Source organism: Poecilia reticulata, chromosome 12 (assembly GCF_904066995.2).
Source record: "Poecilia reticulata chromosome 12, P_reticulata-male-v2, whole genome shotgun sequence".
Taxonomy (NCBI): domain Eukaryota; kingdom Metazoa; phylum Chordata; class Actinopteri; order Cyprinodontiformes; family Poeciliidae; genus Poecilia; species Poecilia reticulata.
Genome location: NC_088841.1, coordinates 7038234 through 7062832, shown reverse-complemented (window position 1 = coordinate 7062832; position 24599 = coordinate 7038234). Strand labels below are relative to the sequence as shown.

Below are 24599 nucleotides of genomic sequence, written 5' to 3'. Positions count from 1 at the left end.
AAAAATAGGACTTGACTAATTGCACCCAGTGACATGTTCATCAAAACGGAGATTTACACTGGAACTGAGCCGTCTGTTTTTTAGCTACATTCATTTATTTTTTTGGGAAAATGTTGGTTTGTAAAGAAATAAAGTTGTTTACCTCAAACCATTCACCTGTTGCATAGTTGAGGAAAAGCCAGTCTGAGCTCCAGTCTACTGATTTATAGCTCTTCGACTTGCGACGTGTAATTTTAAGCCCTCTGCAGTTTTTCCTCGGGCACTGCTGCAGGGTGTTTGTGACAGTATAACTTGTACTATAAATATGATGGAATAACTTCTAAACTAAACCACAGCGTGTTATAGGGACACCTATTTAAATAACTAAATGTATCAATATTGCACCTGGATAATCACACAGTGCAAAAAATGTTGAAACTTCAAAAACATTTCACAAGATGACAGGATACAGAGCAGATCGTTCACCATTCCTCTAGGTGATCTAGAGAGATCGTCCAGCCACCATGTTTCCTCTAACTTTGATCACTGACTAGATGTAAAATAGTATTTCAGTTGTGCATACATAACCACTGGTTTAGAAAACTAAATGTATATATGCTAAATTTACAAAATATCTCGGCGAAGCATCAAACTTCCTGAATTTACTGAGAAACACCGAGTTTTTACAGCACGTCTGACTGATGCTGCCTGCAAGGAGACGAGGAGGGGAAGAAAAAAAAAGCCTTGAGAAAATGATCTCATTGTTAATCTGTACAGTTTTGGATAAGCCAGAAACCAGTGACGTCAAGAGGACCAGTTCAAACCAGAAACCTGCAGACGGTCGCATCTGTAAAAATCCACCTGACTCCTCGCTTAGATAATGACAATTTATCAGATCTTGTTCCTTGTGACACATTTGTTTCCCCCTTTGCAGATGGATCTCTTCTTACATTTATTTTTGGTAAATGCCAGCTACTACATACCAGCGCATCAAAAAAACAAAAACAATTATGAGGAAGTGAGAGTGAAGAGGAAATGTTCTGTTAATATGGTTCATTAACTTATTGCTTATGGGACAACAACATTGCACAAGGATGGGAGTTTTTGTTTTTCTTGAAGTCATTTGTACATTTTATCAATACAACGCATTCCAATGTGCAATCATATTCAATGTATTGAATGATTCTAGGCAATAATCTAGAATATTACTGTAAATTTAATTTTAGTGAGTGAAACACTATACAGACTATTTTCAAGCTTTTGTCAATCACGATGATTTTCTGCTTGGGCCTGATACGAACATGATATTTAAGATTAAAATATTACACCAGAACAATAAATAAAAAGTTTTAATACCTGCTAAAAGGTTATTTTCAAATGTTACTTTTAATTTGATCAGCGAGTGGCATATTTTAATTCCTGTAAGTTTCTGAAGAGAAAATAAACCTTTTATAAATCGATTGCTGTCGTGTTGGATGCGAGGCCACTCATTCAGCACGGGCAGTCGGATCCCTCCTCATCAATCACAGACTGGCATTAACCTGCTGCTTGGAAAAGCCAGGCATTGTTAAACAGGAAAGGGGAAAAAAAAACTGTTTTGGCTCTGATTATGTTACGCGTCTACTTCTGATTTCATGTCAAATATCTTTTACGTATTTATACCGATACAGGATTATTCAGTGGTTTTTTTTTTTCTTCTTTTTTTTTACCATAATCATTGCGATTTTAAATTTAACTGCGAAGATTGGAAAAAGAAAATCACAATGCTAAATGGATGTTTTCTCTCAGTTTAGCTGGAGCATTAAACACTTTCCTGATGACGTATCTTGATTAATGCTCAACTTGAGATGGAGTTCAGACATGCTAAATAAAGCTGTGTACAATTTGACATCAAAAAGTGAAACAAAAGATAATTCAAGCTCCCTCACCCCCTCCATCGCACTGTATTTTCATTTGTACTCTTCCACCAAGCCAGTTTTTCCAACGTGGTAAAATGTGACCCGCTCAAGAAACCATAAAATGCTTGTCGATCCTGTCATGTCTCATGAGATGAAGAGGAAGTTCACTCGAATTTCCATTCCTGGTAAAGGATGCACCTGCAATCCGAAGTGTTTATTTGTTACCTGAACTTTTCCCAGTTCTTTCACAAAAAGTCAAACTGGCATGTGGAGGAAGGTGCTCTGGTCAGGACAGACCAAATTAAACCATAACTGACCTAAAATAAAATACAAAAAAAAACAAGCACTGCATGAAACATGATGCTGGCAGCATCATGGTAACAGACTGGGCCAACGCCCTTAAATGAAATCTATGTCAACGCATTGAAGCGAAGTCCCTCAGACAGTAAACAGTCTACCTGTATGTGATTTAATCTCAGCATAAATACAGCTGGTCTGTGAAGGCCTCTGGGATTTATAAGAGAACATTTGCCCTCAGCCTTAGCAGCTGACTCAAATTTAGACCTATAGGGATGCATGTGTTTGTGGGTATATATAGCTTTTTTATTTTTATTTATTTTTTACCAAAATGTAATATTAATGTTGCTGTCCTTACAGAAAACATCTGAGAAATCTAAATTAAATATGAAACTTACACAGTGTCTGTATTTGATTTATTGTCCGCCTTCAGGATACCAACGTGTGTACGTCTGAGAGCGATCCTGTCCACGGGCTGCAGATTAGCATTAGCATGCAGCCTCAAAGAGGGAATGCGACCTGCGCAGCTGCCACCCAGAATGCTGCAGACTTGCCAGGCTGGATCAAGGCCCTCCAGCAACATGTCTACAGCCTGAGTAAGACTGTGACTGAGGAAATTATCTGTCAGAAAAATAAATCTTGTTTATCTTAAGCTCTTATCTGCTATGAAAACTTTTATTAGCAAAGTGAAAGCAGGTTTTTGATTTCTAACCGCTGCAGCGGAGGGGGTTGTCGGCACGCAAGGGAACTAAGCAGAGGGGAATTTTGGAGCAAACCCACGAACTTTGTGGAATTCATAGGTACCGAAGCAAACGTGAACACAGTTTTACTCAGTATTTTAATTTGGTCTTATTTCAAGTGTTCTAACTTATAAGCAACTTTTCAGCAAGTTATAGGAGCTTGATTTTTGATAAAGTATTACATCCACTGGCAGATTATTTCACTGATGTGGAAAAATATTTTATTAGAAGTGAAATAATCTCAGTTCATTTTCTTATCTGTCTTATCAAGAATAAGGAATTATTGACTTAAGCCAAGCTCTTATTTCTTGCCGAAAAGTCACTTGTGAATTAGTTTAGTCTTATTTTAAGTGTACCAAGACATTTTCACTAAAAATACTTGATAAGATTTTGTGTTTTGGCATCATGGTGCATAGTTTTCAAAAGTTTTTACGAAGAAAAGCCCGATTGGTGTGTGTTCTACAGAGTTGATACTTTGTAGAACCACCCAACACTTTTGCAACTTTGTCATAATAAATTCTAAGTAGTGACGTTTAAACACTCCCAAAAGTCTCCTTAATGTCAGGAGTATTAGTTTTACTATTTTCTGCGCCGTTTGTTCAATAAAAGCATCAAATGCCAACAAATTTGCAATTTGTCACAGTGTGACTGGTGTTCTAAAAAAGAAAGTATTTCCAATGGGAATGTTCCTCCAGAACAGTATTTGTTCGTGGGGCCATTACTGTTGTGACGCAGTCTTTGCCGTACAGTTATCTAAAAAAAAATACCCCAAAAAACAGGCGTAACAAATGGTTCTTATCGTCACTTTTGTCATTATTACAACAGTAACACAAAATACCGTGCTAAAATAAGTCCTTATCTTCCACAACTAGAAACCTTTAATTTAACTTTAACTTTAATTTTCACGTGTCAATTATGCTGTTACCTTCATTATTTAGGGCAGGTCTAGTTTTAAGACCAACTCTAAATAATTGGGATGTTGCTGAAATGGCAAAACAAAGTCCACTAAAGACTTTGATGCATTTTTATCAACCAAAAAGAGTCTGTACTACTAACAAAATGGCTGAAATGCCTTTGATTGGTTTATCTGACTATAGCAGACTACTACTGCATTCCTCTTACAGAACATTAGACTTGGACTTTTATTAGACATAAAATAAGCTGCTTTGTGGTGAGCACAAATTTGCTGAAGCCTCAAAAAAACCAAAAAAACATTGCTGTTGCTAATTTGTCACTACAATGAATGATGAAAATGTAAAGACAGAACAACTGAAAATATCACGTGTGTGTGTGTGTGTGTGTGTGTGTGTGTGTGTGTGTGTGTGTGTGTGTGTGTGTGTGTGTGTGCGTGCACTTACAAAACCATCCAACAGGGGATATTGGCGTAATTCTACACTCACCAACAGGGGACCCTCGGACCAAGAGGGGACGTTTTTTAGGTCCCCTCTTGGTCATGCTCTAATTCAAGTTAAAAACAACCTGGAATTTTTTAAAACTCTTTAAACTTATGATTTAGAGCAGGGCCCCTCTTGGACATGCTATAAATAAAGTTAAAAACATGTTAAAAAAACATCTGGAAAATTTTTAAGACTTTTGCCAAGAGGGGACATAAGTGTGTGTGAGTGTGTAGAGTAAGGCTCAACAGCGCCACACCAGGTTGGGGCAGGAATTTCAATGGCCCTTTTACACACGTCGCTTTGTGTTTTACACACACACTCCACTTAACAATACAAAGAAGCCTAGAGAAGCCGTTCAGACTGTGGAGTGGCTAAAAACAGACTACTTTGGGAATAAACCAGGATCTAGAAACACACTTTAGTATTTTTTAAGCAAAATATAAAAGTTTTATTTAAAGAGGAATTTAAAGGCAGGACTTGGAAAAAGCAATAAAAATAAAATGTAATGTAAAAGGGTAAGAAGTAAATAGTTTTCTTCTTTTGTGTTTTCATGAATACATTTTCTTCAGTTCCAAAACATTCATTAGCCACTTTTAAAATGTATTTTAACCAAATTTAAAATTAACATTTGTCCTACATCTTTATTTAAAGGAATGCATTTTGTATTACAATTTGTATTACAGAAATCTGTAATACAGTTCTCTGAGGCTACCCAATATAACTTATAAATGATACCATGTGAGACATATCAGCAAATTTCTACTTTTTAATTGTGTGAATTTTTAATACTTGTTGCTTCAATCTATATTTATAGGATTTTATTTATTGATTTGCAATACAGAAAGGAAGTCCCCACTTGGTTTGTATATAACGACACAAGTCCCCTCTTGGATAGGATGGCGCGACATACACACTCCACTAGATAAATTAAAAAATTACCTTTCATCAAATATCTTTACCTCTGAACTTCTTAATGATGGAGGGACGGACAGACAGACAGACACATTCATAGTAGGATTTGAATCTGGTGGACAATAAGTTTCTCCAATGATGATATTCTTGTTCATTTAGACAGACAGATGGATATGAATTAATAAATGTGTGTATGTTTTTTAATTCCAGACCATGTCAAAGGCATTAAAAGAAAATTAAGGTCCCCACTTTGTCTATAAAGAATGACAGAGGTCCACTGTTGGCTGGTGAAGAACGACACAGGTCCCCTCTTGGATAGGATGGAATGACATACACACTCCAGGATGGGGGGAAGAAGAATTAACTGAATTATTTTTTAAGACAAAAATATATGTAAGCTGAATCAGCTTAAAAGTTATTTACACAGCACATTTTTATAGACAAATTAAAAACAGCCCATGTCAAACCTATTAGAAAATAAAAGGTCCCCACTTGGTCTGTATAGAATGACACAAGTCCCCTCTTGGATAGGATGGAGCGACATACACACTCCAGGATAAATAAGAAAATGTCCTATTATCAAACATCTTTACTTCTGAACTTCTTAATGAAGTAGGAATGATCAGACAGAAATAAATAAATATGTGTGTATATTTTTTAATTTCATCCCATGTCAAAGGCATTTCAAGAAAAAAAGGTCCCCCCTCTGTCTGTACAGAACGACACAGGTCCACTGTTGGCTGATGAAGAACGACACAGTTCCCCTCTTGGATGGGATGGAGCGACAGACACACTCCAGAATGGGGGGAAAAAGAAGAAATTAACTGAATTATTTTTAAGACAAAACATATGTAAGCTGAATTAAAACAACTTAAGGTGAACTATGTCAGTTGACAAACTACAGATCCCAACATTTGTCAGACATGGAGCAACATACACACTCCAGATAAAGAAGAAAATTACCTTTTATCAAATATCTTTACTTCTGAACTTCTTAATATAGTAGGGATGGACAAACAGACAGAAATAAATTAATAAATGAGTGTATATTTTTTTAGTTCCAGAACATGTCAAAGGCATTACAGGAAAAATTAAGGTCGCCACTTTGTACAGAACGACACAGGTCCACTGTTGGCTGGTGAAGAACGACACAGTTCCCCTCTTGGATGGGATGGAGCGACATACACACTCCAGGATGGGGGAAAAAGAATTAACTGAATTATCTTTAAGTCATAAAAATATGTAAGCTGAATCAACTTTAAAAAGTTATTTACAGAGCACAGTTTTTATAGACAAATTTAAACAGCCCAGGTCAAACCTATTAGAAAAGAAAAGGTCTGTATAGGACGACGGAAGTCCCTCTTGGATAGGATGGAATGACATACACACTCCAGGATGGGTGGAAAAAAGAAGAAATTAACTGATTTTTTTCTTTTTTTTAAGACAAAAACATATGCAAGCTGAATCAGCTTAAAAGTTATTTACACAGCACATTTTTATAGACAAATTTAAACTGCCCATGTCAAACCTATTAGAAAATAAAAGGTCCCCACTTGGTCTGTATAGTCCCCTCTTGGATAGGATGGAGCGACATACACACTCCAGGATAAATAAGAAAATGGCCTATTATCAAACATCTTTACTTCTGAACTTCTTAATGAAGTAGGAATGGTCAGACAGAAATAAATAGATAAATATCTATGTGTATATTTTTTAATTCCAGCCCATGTCAATGGCATTTCAAGAAAAAAAGGTCCCCACTTTGTCTGTACAGAACGACACGGATCCACTGTTGGCTGGTGAAGAACGACACAGTTCCCCTCTTGAATGGATGGAACGACATACACACTCCAGGATGGGGGATAAAGAAGAAATTAACTGAATTATTTTTAAGTCAAAAAAATATGTAATTGAATCAGCTTTAAAAAGTTATTTACAGAGCACATTTTTTATAGACAAATTTAAAACAGCCCATGTCAAACCTATTAGAAAATAAAAGGTCCCCCCTTGGTCTGTATAGAACGACAGAATTCCCTTCTTGGATAGTGACATACACACTCCAGGATAGGTAGATACAGCAGAAATTACCATAACTGATCATTTTAAGGCAGTTTAAAACTGCCTGTAATATAGCAGAAAAAAAATATATGGCGTTATTTAAATCTTGTTCTGACAAGAACTGTGATTAAAAAAACATTTTAAAAAACCATAAAGTTGTTTTTGTTTTTCCTTCCGACAAATTATCCATTTCTATATCGGCTATGTAACAATATATGTTTGTTTTTCTTTTTCCAAAAGGAGAAAGATATAAAGCAAAAAAGAAAAAGAAGCTTTTACAGCAGTAACTTTAAAAAGACTTCTGTTTGTGGATGAGGAATGAACACTACAAAGTATGTGTTCATACTTTCTAGTGTAAACTTACATAATCTACAATAAGGCAAAGATTTCATCGGACATTTGTAAAATTGAATACATTTGGTCTCAAACTTCATCTACTATGTTGAAATTGTCAAAAAATTACTTTGATAAATTGTCGAGTTATTAGACCCTTTTGGTTAATTGTAAGTACTTTGAGTAACTAATTGGAAAGAACTCCACCACTTTGTCAGAAACTGGATTTATTTATATACAAATCAAACTCCTAACCCTCAGGCATTTTAGAACTTAATAAATCAACTAGGCTCCAGAAAACTAAAAAGATTCCCTTAGAAGTGGTTCAGGAGGATGGCTAATATGTCTTGATATTAACAAGGTTTTGGACAAGTTGCAAACTGACTTTGGAGATATATTTTCTGGTAGCTTTGTCTATCCTTAATGGTATTAATTTTATTTAGAAAGAACAGTACCTATTAAGAATCAAATTGAAGTTCCATGCCAATGAGTTCCTCAAATCTTCAATTAAACTCTTACATTTCAGAAAATTTACTTCATATTGTGAACAGAATTTTTGCCCATCTAAATGGCAAAATCTATTATTAAAACACTCCCCAAGTATCTATCTGCTGATCCCCTAGCACCTATCAACTAGATACTAGAGGAGCAATAGTTTATTGAAATGAATAAACTGAAGTTATTCCTTTCAGAAAATGGAGTAGTGCATTGATAACATTTACATTTTGTTTTGGGCCTACATACCTAAATACAGCCTAAATATAGCCTAAATACAGTCAAATATTAACACAGTCAGGGTCTTCTGAGAGACTGCTCTGCATCCCCACAACTAGAATCAAACGATGAGAAGCAGCTTTCAGCTTCTATGCACTAAACTGCTGAAACTGCTGAAACACTACCTTCCTTTAAATCTAGACTAAAATCCCAGCTGGTTAGAGTTGCTTTTGAAATGAAATCGGTTAATAATTTAACAATGGCACTTGAATTAATATAATGATTTATTATGTAAAGCACTTTGAAATGTCTTGTTGCTGAAATGTGCTGAAATAAAATAAAATTGATTGATTGATCAAATGATATAAGGTGTATACTGAGTTGTAGAGGTCTTGTGTTTGCCCAGTATTGGATTTCGGTGTCGGAGTTACTGTCAACAACCTCCCAGTGAAAAAGTTCAGTGTAGAGCCCTGCGATATTTCTTATATTTGCATAGAAATACTCCATAAAATGGCATTATATGGAGATATGGGTTGATCACGTGAAGTTAGATATCTGCAATATCTAACCATTTTGCAGATGTGGTTTGATTGTGGAATACGTTCGTTAAAATGCCAGATCATAGATTAACAAAGCACATTTCCTTTCGGATTTCACAAATGGGTATTCTTGGGCCAAACATATGGAGAAGATATTTGAGACTTTCCGTACATATAGGATTAAGATAAGATGTAATATTGAATAGCTTAAAGGTTTGTTTGTTATTGCCAGCCCCACCTAAGCCCTCTCAAATCTCACGAACTGACTATTGGCTAGCTCTCCAGTTAATGGGTCGGGAACGTCTCTAGTTACTAGGGCTTTTACTCCATGGATAATCTAGAGAACATTCTATTTAAGCTGGTGGCGGGAGGACTCGTCTAGTCTCTAACTGCCTACAATCCAAAAGTTATCACCCTTTCCAATTATTAGAACAATTAACCCAGTAGCTCACACTGTTACTTAATTCCAATAATCACTTCTGTTAATGGCAGCTCACTCCCTTGTAATAACGAGCACTTGGGTACACGGATCTTGTCCCTTACAGGTGTGCGGAGCCTTTAGCCGCTCTTGGATTCCAGGGTGCTCAATCAATCAATCAATCAATCAATCAATCAATCAATCAAATGTTATTTGTATGGCACATTTCATCAGCAAGGCATTTCAAAGTGCTTACATAATTAAAATAAAAACAGCATGTGACACTGAATAAACAGTGTCCTCTGCTGTTGATCCTTCTGCATCATGGTAGCTCTACTCCGACATCAGGAACAGAGAACACTTTGCTTCCCCTTCTTTGAATTTGTATATCTTTTGTTTAGATGTGTGTGTATGTGGATGGTATACGTGACAACTCAACCGTTCACATGGGTGGTTCTTATGTGACCTCTTAGCTTTTGGAAAACACCTAACCCACTTTCACTTCTCCTGTCTTCATCAGCTCCTCCTCGAACATCTGTTTACTCTTCTTCTTTTTAATGTTTTACTCTGCTTCTCAACAGTCAGCATGTCTCACAAAAAGCCTCTTTTATTTTAACCTAATACTGTTATCTGATTTATATTTCCAATATCAAAAAATTTACATTTGATTACTAAAAACCACTCCACTTAAATAGACACTGCCTGATTACTCAGACCCATAACATGTCAACCAAAATCAGAACACATGAAATAATTGTCAGACGAAATCAATTACATGTCACATAAATTGGGATATATGATTAAGACTTTCTATATTTAACTGTCTTTACTTCTGATTAACACTACTCCTACAATAAATCATGTTTTCAATCAAGAGAAATCAAAATTACAATATGACTCCTTCCTCTTAGGCTCTTGTTATCTATTCTGCTTTTCCCTAACCTTTCACCTTCCATCTACATCCAACACAACATCAATGAGCTTTAGTTACACATTTTACACCATCTCAAGTTCAAATGTCAAAAATCAGATTTAAAACCTTTTAGTTTCTCTCTTTGATTCAACATTCATATATAATATTATAACCATAACACCTAAACCCACTCTCGGTTAGTTACTCAGCTACTCAACTAGTTACTCTCATTATAATCTTAATGTGAGTTTTTACAGATGATGTTCTAAAAAGAAAACAAGAATACTCTGTTATTCTAATTATTTAATACCAAAACTACAGTTACTTGTTTTACTTGCAAGTATTTCCACCAGGGTAAGTTTAAGTGTAAGTATTCTTATGAACGACCCAATATTAATATACGTATTTTACTTTGGGTCTTATCAAATTACTCAAAATGTTTAGATTTTATTCTTTAAACCTATAATCCTTTGACACAAGGATTAGTCTGAACTATTCTTATACTTTTGCAGGCTGGAAGTTCACTTCCTCTTTCTTCAGGAAACCTGCCCTTCCTGTTTCATGAAACTCTCTGACTATGATTTTTTATGATCAGATAGAAAAAAGAAGAATTAAAGCAAAGTTTGCACGACGCAATAACAACACACACAACCCGGTTCATTTTCTTATAGTCTGACTCTACTGTTGGGTCTTGATGTCACCTGTGTAATTAATTTCAGAGATAACTTTATTTATTGTCTCTATTAAACTAAAACCTCCAGCATGGGGAAGTAGAAGGATCTCAACTTTTCTCGACAGGTTTATTTTGAAGTTTAGTGGGTAGTTGATATCTTACATAAACAATAATTACGTACTTATATTTTACTAAAGGATGCCTATATGGTTCTTGAGCCATATGCATCACGGAACCTGTCTATAAAAACGACGGTCCATGTGGGCCCAGTTCAGACCTGGCACTTTGGCTTTGGAGACCAAAGTACCCAGAGGAAGGCCAAAGATGTTCTTTGTGTGATTTGGGGGAAAGTGAGAGTGAAGTCCACTTTTTGTTTTACCGTCTTTTGTACTTGAGGTTGAGAAATTATTTATTTACTAAAATACTTTATATTAAAGGGTGGGGATAAAATGTATATTTAAGTATTTTATGTTTCAGTTAGCACACAATTTATTTTGAAGGCCTGGCACCTTAGAAGCTTTTTGTTTAAAGAAAATGTATGTCTGTCTGTCTGTTTATGTTTTTCTTGTGTCTTGTAAGCCTTTGTGGGTTGAGAACCTGTTAAAGGGTAAATGCCACTTATCTGTCTGTCTACAAATATCAGACACTGTACTTTATCTCACCCAAGTACTGTAGGTCATAATAACATTTTCTAATATGTATGCTAATACTTTGCTCTCTTTGTCACTCTTTCTGGTAGTAAAGCCGGTTTAGCTTCTTTTCTTGTTTTGTAAGATTGCAAGTGATGCTTTGGTGTGATGATTCAGTAATTCTGCCATGTTCTCAGAAAAATGTCGTCTAATAACAAATGTTTACATTACGTTAAGATGAAGCTCTTGACATAACATTGCATTGGTCCTCTTTCTATGTTTAAAGGAATACATTGCATTTTTAGTTTACCATGCCAGAAAACAGTCACTCTGTGGTCACATAGACTGTATGCACAATTATTAGGCAAGTTTTAGTTTTGAACCATGTCATTATTTCTATGGATATTTTAAAACTACAAGCTGTATAAACTTTAATCTTTATTTAACGTGAACAAATCAGCTGATGTGTATTTGTTTAATGAGGGAGGAAGTTGCCTATAAAGATCAACACCCAATATGAAGGTGTGCAAAATTATTAGGCAGCTTCTTTTCCTCAGACAAAAGGGGCCAAAAAATATTTAAGTGACTGTGAAAGGTCCAAAACTGTAAAAAGTTATCCAGAGAGATGCAGCACTGTTGAAATTAGTAAAATATTCGAGCGTGATCACAGAACCATCACATGTTTTGCTGCAAATATTGAACATGATCACAAGAAACATGTTGAGGAAAATGAAATGTTTCATATGTTAGGGGGAAAACTAGAACAAACAAGTTTGGTAAAACTCATTGTAACCCTGTACTAAATAAAAATAAGTACCGTAACAATAGCACAAGTTTGTTTCTTTAATCAAGTATTGCTTCACATAATCCAACAAGACGAATTTACCAACATTTAGAAACTAAACAATCTTTCCTGTTGGCATTATCCAGCAAATAAGATGCAAAAAGATTTGTAGCTATCAGGTCCAGTAAACGGGAGGGACTGTTGCCTCCCTGCTGACCAGAATACTTGTTATTGATTATCAGTTATGTAAATGTGGACATGATGGTGAAGAACCAAGTATTATATTTTCAGATTATAAAAAATTTAACAAAACAAGGCATTTCACACTAATGTTTAGTTTTCACTGTACTTAATGTTTTATACAAAAATAAAGCAGTATATTCTTTCAAGTTGTTTTAATTAAGTTTGTATTTGAAAATTATGAAGACAATCATATGTGTAACATTACACAGCTATATTTGTTTTGCAAGATGTTCTGTCTCAGAACTGACTTCCAAAAGCCACACAGCCCTCCTGTGAACTAGACAAACCGGTTTTCACTCAGGCCAGGCCATTCAGAGCCAACAAAGGTCTTCACCCAGGCCATTCAGAGGCAACAAAGGTCTTCACCCAGGCCATTCAGAGGCAACAAAGGCCTTCACCCAGGCCCTTCCTCCACCACCAGGACACATCCAGAGGAGCTGAAAGAGCTCCTCAGGATGATCCTTCACCCAGAGGAGGTTCATGAGAACCATTCCTCTTGTAACATTGGATCATGTTTAACCCTAACCCTGATTTATGCTTAACCCAATCTAATTATGTCTCAACGTAACAACTTTCATTTTTCTTTCATTTTTTACGGTTCATTCTGTCTTGTTAATTAGTTTATGGAACAATTTGTAAGTGAATCAAGATGGAAAAGAAATGATGACACTGAACAAAAAACATATGATTATTAAAATAACATTGATCCAGACAGTAATGTATTACATGGACCTAACAATTGTTAATATTGTACAGGTCAACAGCTGTGCATTTGGTTGTTTTTTTCCACTTATTCATTTTAATTCTTCAGACAAATTTTGACAATATCAGTGAATATTTGAAATCATTCATAAGTCACTTTCAAGTAACATTTTCTGTGACCTGGTTAAATGAGAAATCTATAGATTTGGAGTTGGAGAGGTAAAATCTCTTTCATTAAATTGAGTGAAGAACAAAGGTGGGATGTTGCTGTATGTTAGTTGTTCCTTGAGATGTGAAAAATTAAATGTCTGTCATTTCCTTTAGATGATATGATGGAAAGTGTTACTGTTGAAACTGAGAAGCAGAAAATAAGTAGCATTGTAGCTTGTACATATAATGCCAGGTTCTGTTAGGAATAGAAGTGAAAATCTCCTGAATGGATGAAATGATAGGAAAATTTTGTTAATATGTGATGATTTCAATATTGATTTATTAAAACAATAATAAATCAATAGACAACACAAAATGACTACAGATTTTGCAGATACCTTGTTCAGTTTAAATTTATATCCAGTGCTTACTCAACCAGACAGAATTACTTGTACTAGTGCAACTCTGGTCATTTTTCAAAAACATAATTGGAAAGGTTATGTGCATTGGGATCATAATAAGTGATATAAGTTATCATTTGCCTATATGTATGGTTCATCACAGTAAAGTAAAAAGAAAAGGGTTAGAAGAAGAATATAAAAACATTAAAGACATAAAAACATGGAAGACATCAAAACCTGCACTGTAACCCTAATTTAGCCATAAGCAACTCTAAACAGGTGGTTTTAAGTTGAGATTTAAAGGCACCCAGTGTTTCAGCTGTTTTACAGTTTTCTGGAAGTTTGTTCCAAATCTGTGGTGCATAGAAACTGAATGCTGCTTCTCCTCATCTGGTTCTGGTTCTGGGGATGCAGAGCAGACCAGAACCAGAAGATCTGAGGGGTCTAGACGGTTGGTACAGTAATAACAGATCTTTAATGTATTGTGGTGCTAAACCGTTCAGTGATTTATAAACTAACATCAGTATTTTAAAGTCTATTCTCTAAGCTACAGGGAGCCAGAGGAGGGACTTTAAACCTGGTGTTATGTCTCTATCTTCCTGGTTTTAGTCAGAACAGCAGCAGCAGCTTCTGGATCAGCTGCAGCTGTTTGATTGATTTATTAGTCAGACCTGTGAAGACGCTGTTGCAGTAATCAATGCGGCTAAAGATAAACGCATGGATGAGTTTCTCTAGATCCTGCTGAGACATAAGTTCTCTAATCCTAGAGATGTTCTTCAGGTGATAGAAGGCCGACTTTATGACTGTCTTAATGTGGCTCTGAAGGTTCAGGTCAGAGTTCATCACTACTCCCAGGTTTCGGGCTGATCGCTGGTTTTTAGTTGTAACAACTGAAGCTGTGCATTGATTCTAGTTCGCTCATCTTTAGGTCCAAAGATAATAACTTCAGTTTTGTTTCTGTTCAGCTGGAAAAAGTTTTGGCACATCCACACATTGATCTGTTCTAAGCATCTATTCAGTGATTGGATGGGTTCAGAGTCCCCTGGTGACATCGTGATGTAGACCTGTGTATCATCCGCATAATTGTGGTAGCTAATCCTATGTCCTGTTATAACCTTAGCCAGTGGGAGAATATAAATATTGAAAAGAAGGGGTCCTAGGATTGAACCTTGGGGTACCCACATGTGACCTTTGACCTCTCTGATGAGAATTTTCCGATTGAAACAAAGAAATCCCTGTTCTTTATGTAAGATTCAAACCAGTTGAGCACTGGACCGGAGAGTCCGATCCAAGTCTCCAGCCGGTTCAGTAAAATGTCATGGTCAACAGTGTCAAAAGCTGCACTGAGGTCCAACAGAACCAGCACTGTGGTTCTCCCACAGTCTGTATTTATATGAATGTCATTGAACACTTTTACAAGGGCCGTCTCCGTGCTGTGGTGAGCACGAAAACCAGACTGGAAGGAGTCAAAGCAGTTTGTTATTGTTAGGAAGTTATTTAATTGTTTAAAAACAGCTTTTTCAATAATTTTGCTGATGAATGGGAGGTTGGAGATCGGCCTGTAATTCTGCAGTAGGGATTTGTCCAGATTGTTCTTTTTTATCAGTGGTTTGACAACTGCTGTTTTAAAAGCCTGGGGGAAAACACCTGAAGAGAGCGATGAGTTTACTATTTGGATCAGATCATTAGCAACAACAGGCAGGACTTTCTTAAAGAAATGTGTGGGTAGGACATCCAGACAGCAGGAACCGGAGCTTAATTGACTTATAATTTCTTCTAGGGTTTTATAATTTAGTAGTTGAAATTGGGTCATTTTTCCTGCATTTGTTTTGTTTGGGCACAGCATTAGTACTGTCTTTGGAGTGGATGTGCAGATTAATCCTCTGATCTTTTGAATTTTCTCTAAAAAGAAACTTGAAAACTTGTTGCAGGCGGCATTAGATTGAAGCTCAGGTGGCAACATCATCGGAGGATTTGTGAGCCTGTCAACAGTGGCAAATAAAGCTCGAGCATTGTTAATGTTTTTGCTTATGACATCTGCAAAGAAAGCCTCTCTGGAATGTTTTAGTGTTGTGTGATAGTTGCGTAGTCTTTCCTTGTAGATGTCATAATAAACGTGCAGTTGACCTTTACACTATTTCCGTTCGGCTCTTCGGCAGAGTTGTTTTGCAGATTGAACTGTTTGTGCATTTCTCCATGGAGATTTCTTCCAGCCAGTCACAACCTTCACTTTAGTGGGGCAATGTAATCAATGATATCTGAAAGTTTGCACTGAAAATCATCCACCAACTTATCTACGTCACTATAACTTAAGAGTGAGGAAGAAGAGTAGATTTGATTAAATGTTTCTGCTGTGTTTTCTGTGAAAGTACGTTTTGTGACAGTAGCTTTTTGTTCAAGTGGGTTAACGGATAAAGAACTATCAAAGATAACAGCAAAATGATCCGACAGGGCAATATCAGTTACAGAAACATTGGAAATATTCACACCCTTACTGATAACCAGGGTCCAGTGTGTGTCCCTGAGTGTGTGTTGCTTGTTTGACATGTTGTGTTAAACCAAAACTCTCTAATATATTACAGAGCTTTTTAGCCCCTCGGTCTTGGGGTTGTCACATGAATGTTGAAATCACCGACAACAATTGTTGTCAATTGTTAGGTCCATGTAATACATTACTGTCTGGATCAATGTTATTTTAATAATCATATGTTTTTTGTTCAGTGTCATCATTTCTTTTCCATCTTGATTCACTTACAAATTGTTCCATAAACTAATTACCAAGACAGAATGAACCGTAAAAAATGAAAGAAAATGAAAGTTGTTACGTTGAGACATAATTAGATTAGGTTAAGCATAATCAGGCTTTAATGCCAAACATGATCCAATGTTACAGAGGAATGGTTCTCATGAACCTCCTCTGGGTGAAGGATCATCCTGAGGAGCTCTTTCAGCTCCTCTGGATGTGTCCTGGTGGTGGAGGAAGGGCCTGGCTGAAGGCCTTTGTTGCCTCTGAATGGCCTGGGTGAAGGCCTTTGTTGGCTCTGAATGGCCTGGGTGAAGGCCTTTGTTGGCTCTGAATGGTCTGGGTGAAGACCTTTGTTGGCTCTGAATGGCCAGGCCTGAGTGAAACCGGTTTGTCCAGTTCACAGGAGGCTGTGTGGCTTTTGGAAGTCAGTTCTGAGACAGAACATCTTGCAAAAAAATATAGCTGTGTAATGTTACACATATGATTGTCTTCATATTTTCAAACACAAACTTAATTAAAACAACTTGAAAGAAAATACTGCTTATTTTGTATAAAACATTAAGTACAGTGAAAACTAAACATTAGTGTGAAATGCCTTGTTTTGTTAAATTGTTTATAATCTGAAAATATAATACTTGGTTCTTCACCATCATGTCCACATTTACATAACTGATAATCAATAACAAGTATTCTGGTCAGCAGGGAGGCAACAGTCCTCCCGTTTACTGGACCTGATAGCTACAAATCTTTTTGCATCTTATTTGCTGGATAATGCCAACAGGAAAGATTGTTTAGTTTCTAAATGTTGGTAAATTCATCTTGTTGGATTATGTGAAGCATACTTGATTAAAGAAACAAACTTGTTACTTGATTAAAGAAACAAACTTGTGCTATTGTTACGATACTTATTTTTATTTAGTACAGGGTTACAATAAGTTTTACCAACGTGTTTGTTCTAGTTTTCCCCCTAACATATGAACATTTCAGGCTGGAGCAAAGCTTTTTTTTTCCAACATGTTTCTTGTGATCATGTTCATATTTGCAGCAAAACATGTGATGGTTCTGTGATCACGCTCCAATATTTTACTAATTTCAACAGTGCTGCATCTCTCTGGATAACTTTTTACAGTTTTGGACCTTTCTCAGTCACTTAAATATTTTTGGCCCCTTTTGCCTGAGGAAAAGAAGCTGCCTAATAATTTGCACACCTTCATATTGGGTGTTGATCTTTATAGGCAACTTCCTCCCTCATTAAACAAATACACATCAGCTGATTTGTTCCGTTAAATAAAGATTAAAGTTTATACAGCTTGTAGTTTAAAATATCCATAGAAATAATGACATGGTTCAAAACTAAAACTTGCCTAATAATTGTGCATACGGTCTATGTGACCACAGAGTGACTGTTTCTGGCATGGTAAACTAAAAATGCAATGTATTTCTTTAAACATAGAAAGAGGACCAATGCAATGTTATATCAAGAGCTTCATCTTAACGTAATGTAAACATTTGTTATTAGACGACATTTTTCTGAGAACATGGCAGAATTACTGAATCATCACAATAAAGCATCACTTGCAATCTTACAAAACAAGAAAAGAACTAAACCGGCTTTAATACCAGAAAGAGTGACAAAGAGAGCAAAGTATTAGCATACATATTAGAAAATGTTATTATGACCTACAGTACTTGGGTGAGATAAAGTACAGTGTCTGATATTGTAGACAGACAGATAAGTGGCATTTACCCTTTAACAGGTTCTCAGCCCACAAAGGCTTACAAGACACAAGAAAACATAAACAGACAGACAGACATACATTTCTTTAAACAAAAAGCTTCTAAGGTGCCAGGCCTTCAAAATAAATTGTGTGCTAACTGAAACATAAAATACGTAAATATAAATTTTATCCCCGCCCTTTAATATAAAGTATTTTAGTAAATAAATAATTTCTCAACCTCAAGTACAAAAAACGGTAAAACAAAAAGTGGACTTCACTTCCACTTTCCCCAAATCACACAAAGACATCTTTGGCCTTCCTCTGGTATTTGTCTCCAAAGCCAAGTGCAGATCTGAACTGGGCGCACATGGACCGTCGTTTTATAGACAGGTTCCGTGATGCATATGGTTCAAGAACCATATAGGCATCTTCTAGTAAAATATAAGTACGTTATTTTATGTTTATGTAAGATATCAACTGCCCACTAACTTCAAATAAAACCTGTCGAGAAAAGTTGAGATCCTTCTACTTCCCCATGCTGGAGGTTTTAGTTTAATAGAGACAATAAATAAAGTTATCTCTGAAATTAATTACACAGGTGACATCAAGACCAACAGTAGTCAAACTATAATACAATGAACCTGGTTGTGTGTGTTGTTATTGTGTCCTGCAAACTTTGCTTTAATTCTTATTTTTTCTATCTGATCATAAAAAATCATAGAGAGTTTCATGAAACAGGAAGGGCAGGTTTCCTGAGAAAGAGGAGTGAACTTCCAGCCTGCAAAAGTATAAGATAGTTCAGACTAATCCTTGTGTCAAAGGATTATAGGTTTAAAGAATAAAATCTAAACATTTGAGTAATTTGATAAGACCAAAGTAAAATACTTATATTAATATTGGGTCGTTCATAAGAATACTTACACTTAAACTTACTCTGGTGGAAATACTTGCAAGTAAAACAAGTAACTGTAGTTTTGGTATTAAATATTAGAATAACAGAGTATTCTTGTTTTCTTTTTAGAACATCATCTGTAAAACTCACATTAAGATTATAATGAGAGTAACTAGTTGAGTAGCTGAGTAACTAACGAGAGTGGGTTTAGGTATTATGGTTATAATATTATATATGAATGTTGAATCAAAGAGAGAAACTAAAAGGTTTTAAATCTGATTTTGACATTTGAACTTGAGATGGTGTAAAATGTGTAACTAAAGCTCATTGATGTTGTGTTGGATGTAAATGGAAGGTGAAAGGTTAGGGAAAAGCAGAATAGATAACAAGAGCCTGAGAGGAAGGAGTCATATTGTAATTTTGATTTCTCTTGATTGAAAACATGATTTATTGTAGGAGTAGTGTTATCAGAAGTAAAGACAGTTAAATATAGAAAGTCTTAATCATATATCCCAATTTATGTGACATGTAATTGATTTCGTCTGACAAGTATTTCATGTGTTCTGATTTTGGTTGACATGTTATGGGTCTGAGTAATCAGGCAGTGTCTATTTAAGTGGAATGGTTTTTAGTAATCAAATGTACATTTTGATATTGGAATATAAATCAGATAACAGTATTGGTTAAATAAAAGAGGCTTTTGTGAGACATGCTGACTGTTGAGAAGCAGAGTAAAACATTAAAAAGAAGAAGAGTAACAGATGTTCGAGGAGGAGCTGATGTAGACAGGAGAGTGAAAGTGGGTTAGTGTTTTCCAAAGCTAAGAGGTCACATAAGAACCACCCATGTGGACGGTTGAGTTGTCACGTATACCATCCACATACACACACATCTAAACAAAAGATATACAAATTGAAGAAGGGGAAGCAAAGTGTTCTCTGTTCCTGATGTCGGAGTAGAGCTAACATGATGCTGAAAGATCAACAGCAGAGGACACTGTTTATTCAGTGTCACATGCTGTTTTTATTTTAATTATGTAAAGCACTTTGAAATGCCTTGCTGATGAAATGTGCCATACAAATAACATTTGATTGATTGATTGAGTACACGCCCTGGAATCCAAGAGCGGCTAAAGGCTCCGCACACCTGTAAGGACAGATCCGTGTACCCAAGTGCTCGTTATTACAAGGGAGTGAGCTGCCATTAACAGAGTGATTATTGGAATTAAGTAACAGTGTGAGTACTGGGTTAATTGTTCTAATAATTGGAAAGGGTGATAACTTTTGGATTGTAGGCAGTTAGAGACTAGACGAGTCCTCCGCCACCAGCTTAAATAGAATGTTCTCTAGATTATCCATGGAGTAAAAGCCCTAGTAACTAGAGACTTTCCCGACCCATTAACTGGAGAGCTAGCCAATAGTCAGTTTGTGAGATTTAAGAGGGCTTAGTTTGGGCTGGCAATAACAAACAACCTTTAAGCTATTCAATATTACATCTTATCTTAATCCTATATGTACGGAAAGTCTCAAATATCTTCTCCATATGTCTGGCCCAAGAATACCATTGTGAATCCGAAAGGAAATGTGCTTTGTTAATCTATGATCTGGTATTTTAACGAACGTATTCCACAATCTAACCACATCTGCAAAATGGTTAGATATTGCAGATATCTAACTTCACGTGATAAACCCATATCTCCATATAATGCCATTTTATGGAGTATTTCTATGCACATATAAAAAATATCGCAGGGCTCTACACTGAACTTTTTCACTGGGAGGTTGTTGACAGTAACTCCGACACCGTAATCCAATACTGGGCAAACACAAGACCTCTACAACTCAGTATACACCTATATCATTTGATCAATCAATCAATTTATTTTATTTCAGCACATTTCAGCAACAAGACATTTCAAAGTGCTTTACATAATAAATCATTATATTAATTCAAGTGCCATTGTTAAATTCTTAACCGATTACATTTCAAAAGCAACTCTAACCAGCTGGGATTTTAGTCTAGATTTAAAGGAAGGTAGTGTTTCAGCAGTTTCAGCAGTTTTTTGGAAGCTTGATCCAAATTTGTAGTGCATAGAAGCTGAAAGCTGCTTCTCATCGTCTAATTCTAGTTCTGGGGATGCAGAGCAGTCTCTCAGAAGACCCTGACTGTGTTAATATTTGACTGTATTTATAACTGAAGCTAGCTCTCTTCCAGCTGAGTCCGATTGGACTTTTACTCCTTCTTCCAATGTCAAATATTCATCCACAGTAAATCCCAAATATTATGTTTTTACAATAGACAAATCTGTAGGCCCAAAACAAAATGTAAATGTTATCAATGCACTACTCCGTTTTCTGAAAGGAATAACTTAAGTTTATTCATTTCAATAAACTATTGCTCCTCTAGTATCTAGTTGATAGGTGATAGAGGATCCGCAGATAGATACTTGGGAGTGTCTTAATAATAGATTTGCCATTTAGATGGGCAAAAATCCTGTTCACAATACGTGGAAAAAACTTGAACAGCCTGGTTCATTTCACATTGTATTCAATCTTTTATTCAGACTTCATTTTACAGATTACTGTAACCCATAACCTTCCCTATTGATAACCTTCCTTATCCTTATGAAGTAAATTTTCTGAAATGTAAGAGTTTAATTGAAGATTTGAGGAACTCATTGGCATGGAACTTCAATTTGATTCTTAATAGCTACTGTCCTTTCTAAATAAGATTAATACCATTAAGGATAGACAAACCTACCAGAAAATATATCTCCAAAGTCAGTTTGCAGCTTGTCCAAAACCTTGTTAATATCAAGACATATTAGCCATCCTCCTGAACCACTTCTAAGGGAATCTTTTAGTTTTCTGGAGCCTAGTTGATTTATTAAGTTCTAAAATGCCTGAGGGTTATGAGTTTGATTTGTATATAAATAAATCCAGTTTCGGACAAAGTGGTGGAGTTCTTTCCAATTAGTTACTCAAAGTACTTACAATTAACAAAAGGGTCTAATAACTCGACAATTTATCAAAGTAATTTTTTGACAATTTCAACATAGTAGATGAAGTTTGAGACCAAATATATTAAATTTTACAAATGTCCGATGAATCTTTGCCTGATTGTAGATTATGTAAGTTTACACTAGAAAGTATGAACACATACTTTGTAGTGTTCATTCCTCATCCACAAACAGAAGTCTTTTTAAAGTTACTGCTGTAAAAGCTTCTTTTCTTTTTTGCTTCATATCTTTTCTCCTTTTGGAAAAAGAAAACAAACATATATTGTTACATAGCCGATATAGAAATGGATAATTGTCGGAAGGAAAAACAAAAACAACTTTATGGTTTTTTTAAATGTTTTTTAATCACAGTTCTTGTCAGAACAGATTTAAATGTGTTGGTAAATAACGCCATATATTTTAATTAAGCTTAATTTTTTTCTGCTATATTACAGGCAGTTTTAAACTGCCTTAAAATGATCAGTTATGGTAATTTCTGCTGTATCTACCTATCCTGGAGTGTGTATGTCACTATCCAAGAAGGGACTTGTGTCATTCTATACAGACCAAGTGGGGACCTTTTTATTTTATAATAGGTTTGACATAGGCTGTTTTAAATTTGTCTATAAAAATGTGCTGTGTAAATAACTTTTTTAAGCCGATTCAGCTTACATGTTTTTGTCTTAAAAAAATGGGAAAAAATCAGTTAATTTCTTCTTTTTTCCACCCATCCTGGAGTGTGTATGTCGCTCCATCCTATCCAAGAGGGGACTTCTGTCGTTCTATACAGACCAAGTGGGGACCTTTATTTTCTAATAGGTTTGACATGGGCTGTTTTAAATTTGTCTATAAAAAATGTGCTCTGTAAATAACTTTTAAAGCTGATTCAGCTTACATATTTATTTGACTTAAAAATAGTTCAGTTAATTTCTTCTTTATCCCCCATCCAGGAGTGTGTATGTCGTTCCATCCTATCCAAGAGGGACATCTGTCGTTCTATACAGACCAAGTGGGACCTTTTATTTTCTAATAGGTTTGACATGGGCTGTTTTAAATTTGTCTATAAAAAATGTGCTCTGTAAATAACTTTTTAAAGCTGATTCAGCTTACATATTTATTTGACTTAAAAAATAATTCAGTTAATTTCTTCTTTATCCCCCATCCAGGAGTGTGTATGTCGTTCCATCTGGAATTAAAAAATATACACATAGATATTTATCTATTTATTTCTGTCTGACCATTCCTACTTCATTAAGAAGTTCAGAAGTAAACATGTTTGATAATAGGCCATTTTCTTATTTATCCTGGAGTGTGTATGTCGCTCCATCCTATCCAAGAGGGGACTTGTGTCATTCTATACAGACCAAGTGGGGACCTTTTATTTTATAATAGGTTTGACATGGGCAGTTTTAAATTTGTCTATAAAAATGTGCTGTGTAAATAACTTTTAAGCTGATTCAGCTTGCATATGTTTTTGTCTTAAAAAAAGAAAAAAATCAGTTAATTTCTTCTTTTTCCACCCATCCTGGAGTATGTATGTCATTCCATCCTATCCAAGAGGGACTTCTGTCGTTCTATACAGACCAAGTGGGACCTTTTCTTTTCTAATAGGTTTGACATGGGCTGTTTTAAATTTGTCTTTAAAAATGTGCTCTGTAAATAACTTTTTACTCGTTATGCTGATCACTTTGTGCTGCAGATCCTTTCACTATTGGAATGTCAGTTTATATACCATTGAACCTATTCATGATGAGGAAACACTTCTGACAATGTTTTGATCTGTAGGTTATATCAACTGAAATAATTCACCTAAAGCTGTTTTGATTCAGCTTACATATTTTTGTCTTAAAAAATAATTCAGTTAATTTCTTCTTTATCCACTCATCCTGGAGTGTGTATGTCGTTCCATCCTATCCAAGAGGGGACTTCTGTCGTTCTATACAGACCAAGTGGGGACCTTTTATTTTCTAATAGGTTTGACATGGGCTGTTTTAAATTTGTCTATAAAAAAATGTGCTCTGTAAATAACTTTTTAAAGCTGATTCAGCTTACATATTTATTTGACTTAAAAAATAATTCAGTTAATTTCTTCTTTATCCCCCATCCAGGAGTGTGTATGTCGTTCCATCTGGAATTAAAAAATATACACATAGATATTTATCTATTTATTTCTGTCTGACCATTCCTACTTCATTAAGAAGTTCAGAAGTAACATGTTTGATAATAGGCCATTTTCTTATTTATCCTGGAGTGTGTATGTCGCTCCATCCTATCCAAGAGGGACTTGTGTCATTCTATAAGACCAAGTGGGGACCTTTTATTTATAATAGGTTTGACATGGGCTGTTTTAAATTTGTCTATAAAAAATGTGCTCTGTAAATAACTTTTTAAAGCTGATTCAGCGTGCATATGTTTTTGTCTTAAAAAAAGAACAAAATCAGTTAATTTCTTCTTTATTTCCACCC

General features: G+C 35.5%; 1 protein-coding gene across 3 annotated transcripts in view; it reads left to right on the top strand.

The window, feature by feature from the left end:
* Positions 1 to 24599, top strand: part of LOC103473342 (rhotekin-like) — a 45815-nt gene that overhangs the window by 8833 nt on the left and 12383 nt on the right. For all 3 annotated transcript variants that reach the window (XM_081613418.1, XM_081613417.1, XM_008423500.3), the window contains one exon: positions 2608 to 2770. In XM_081613418.1, the coding sequence (XP_081469544.1) occupies positions 2608 to 2770 (163 nt within the window). The remainder of the gene's footprint in view (positions 1 to 2607; positions 2771 to 24599) is intronic.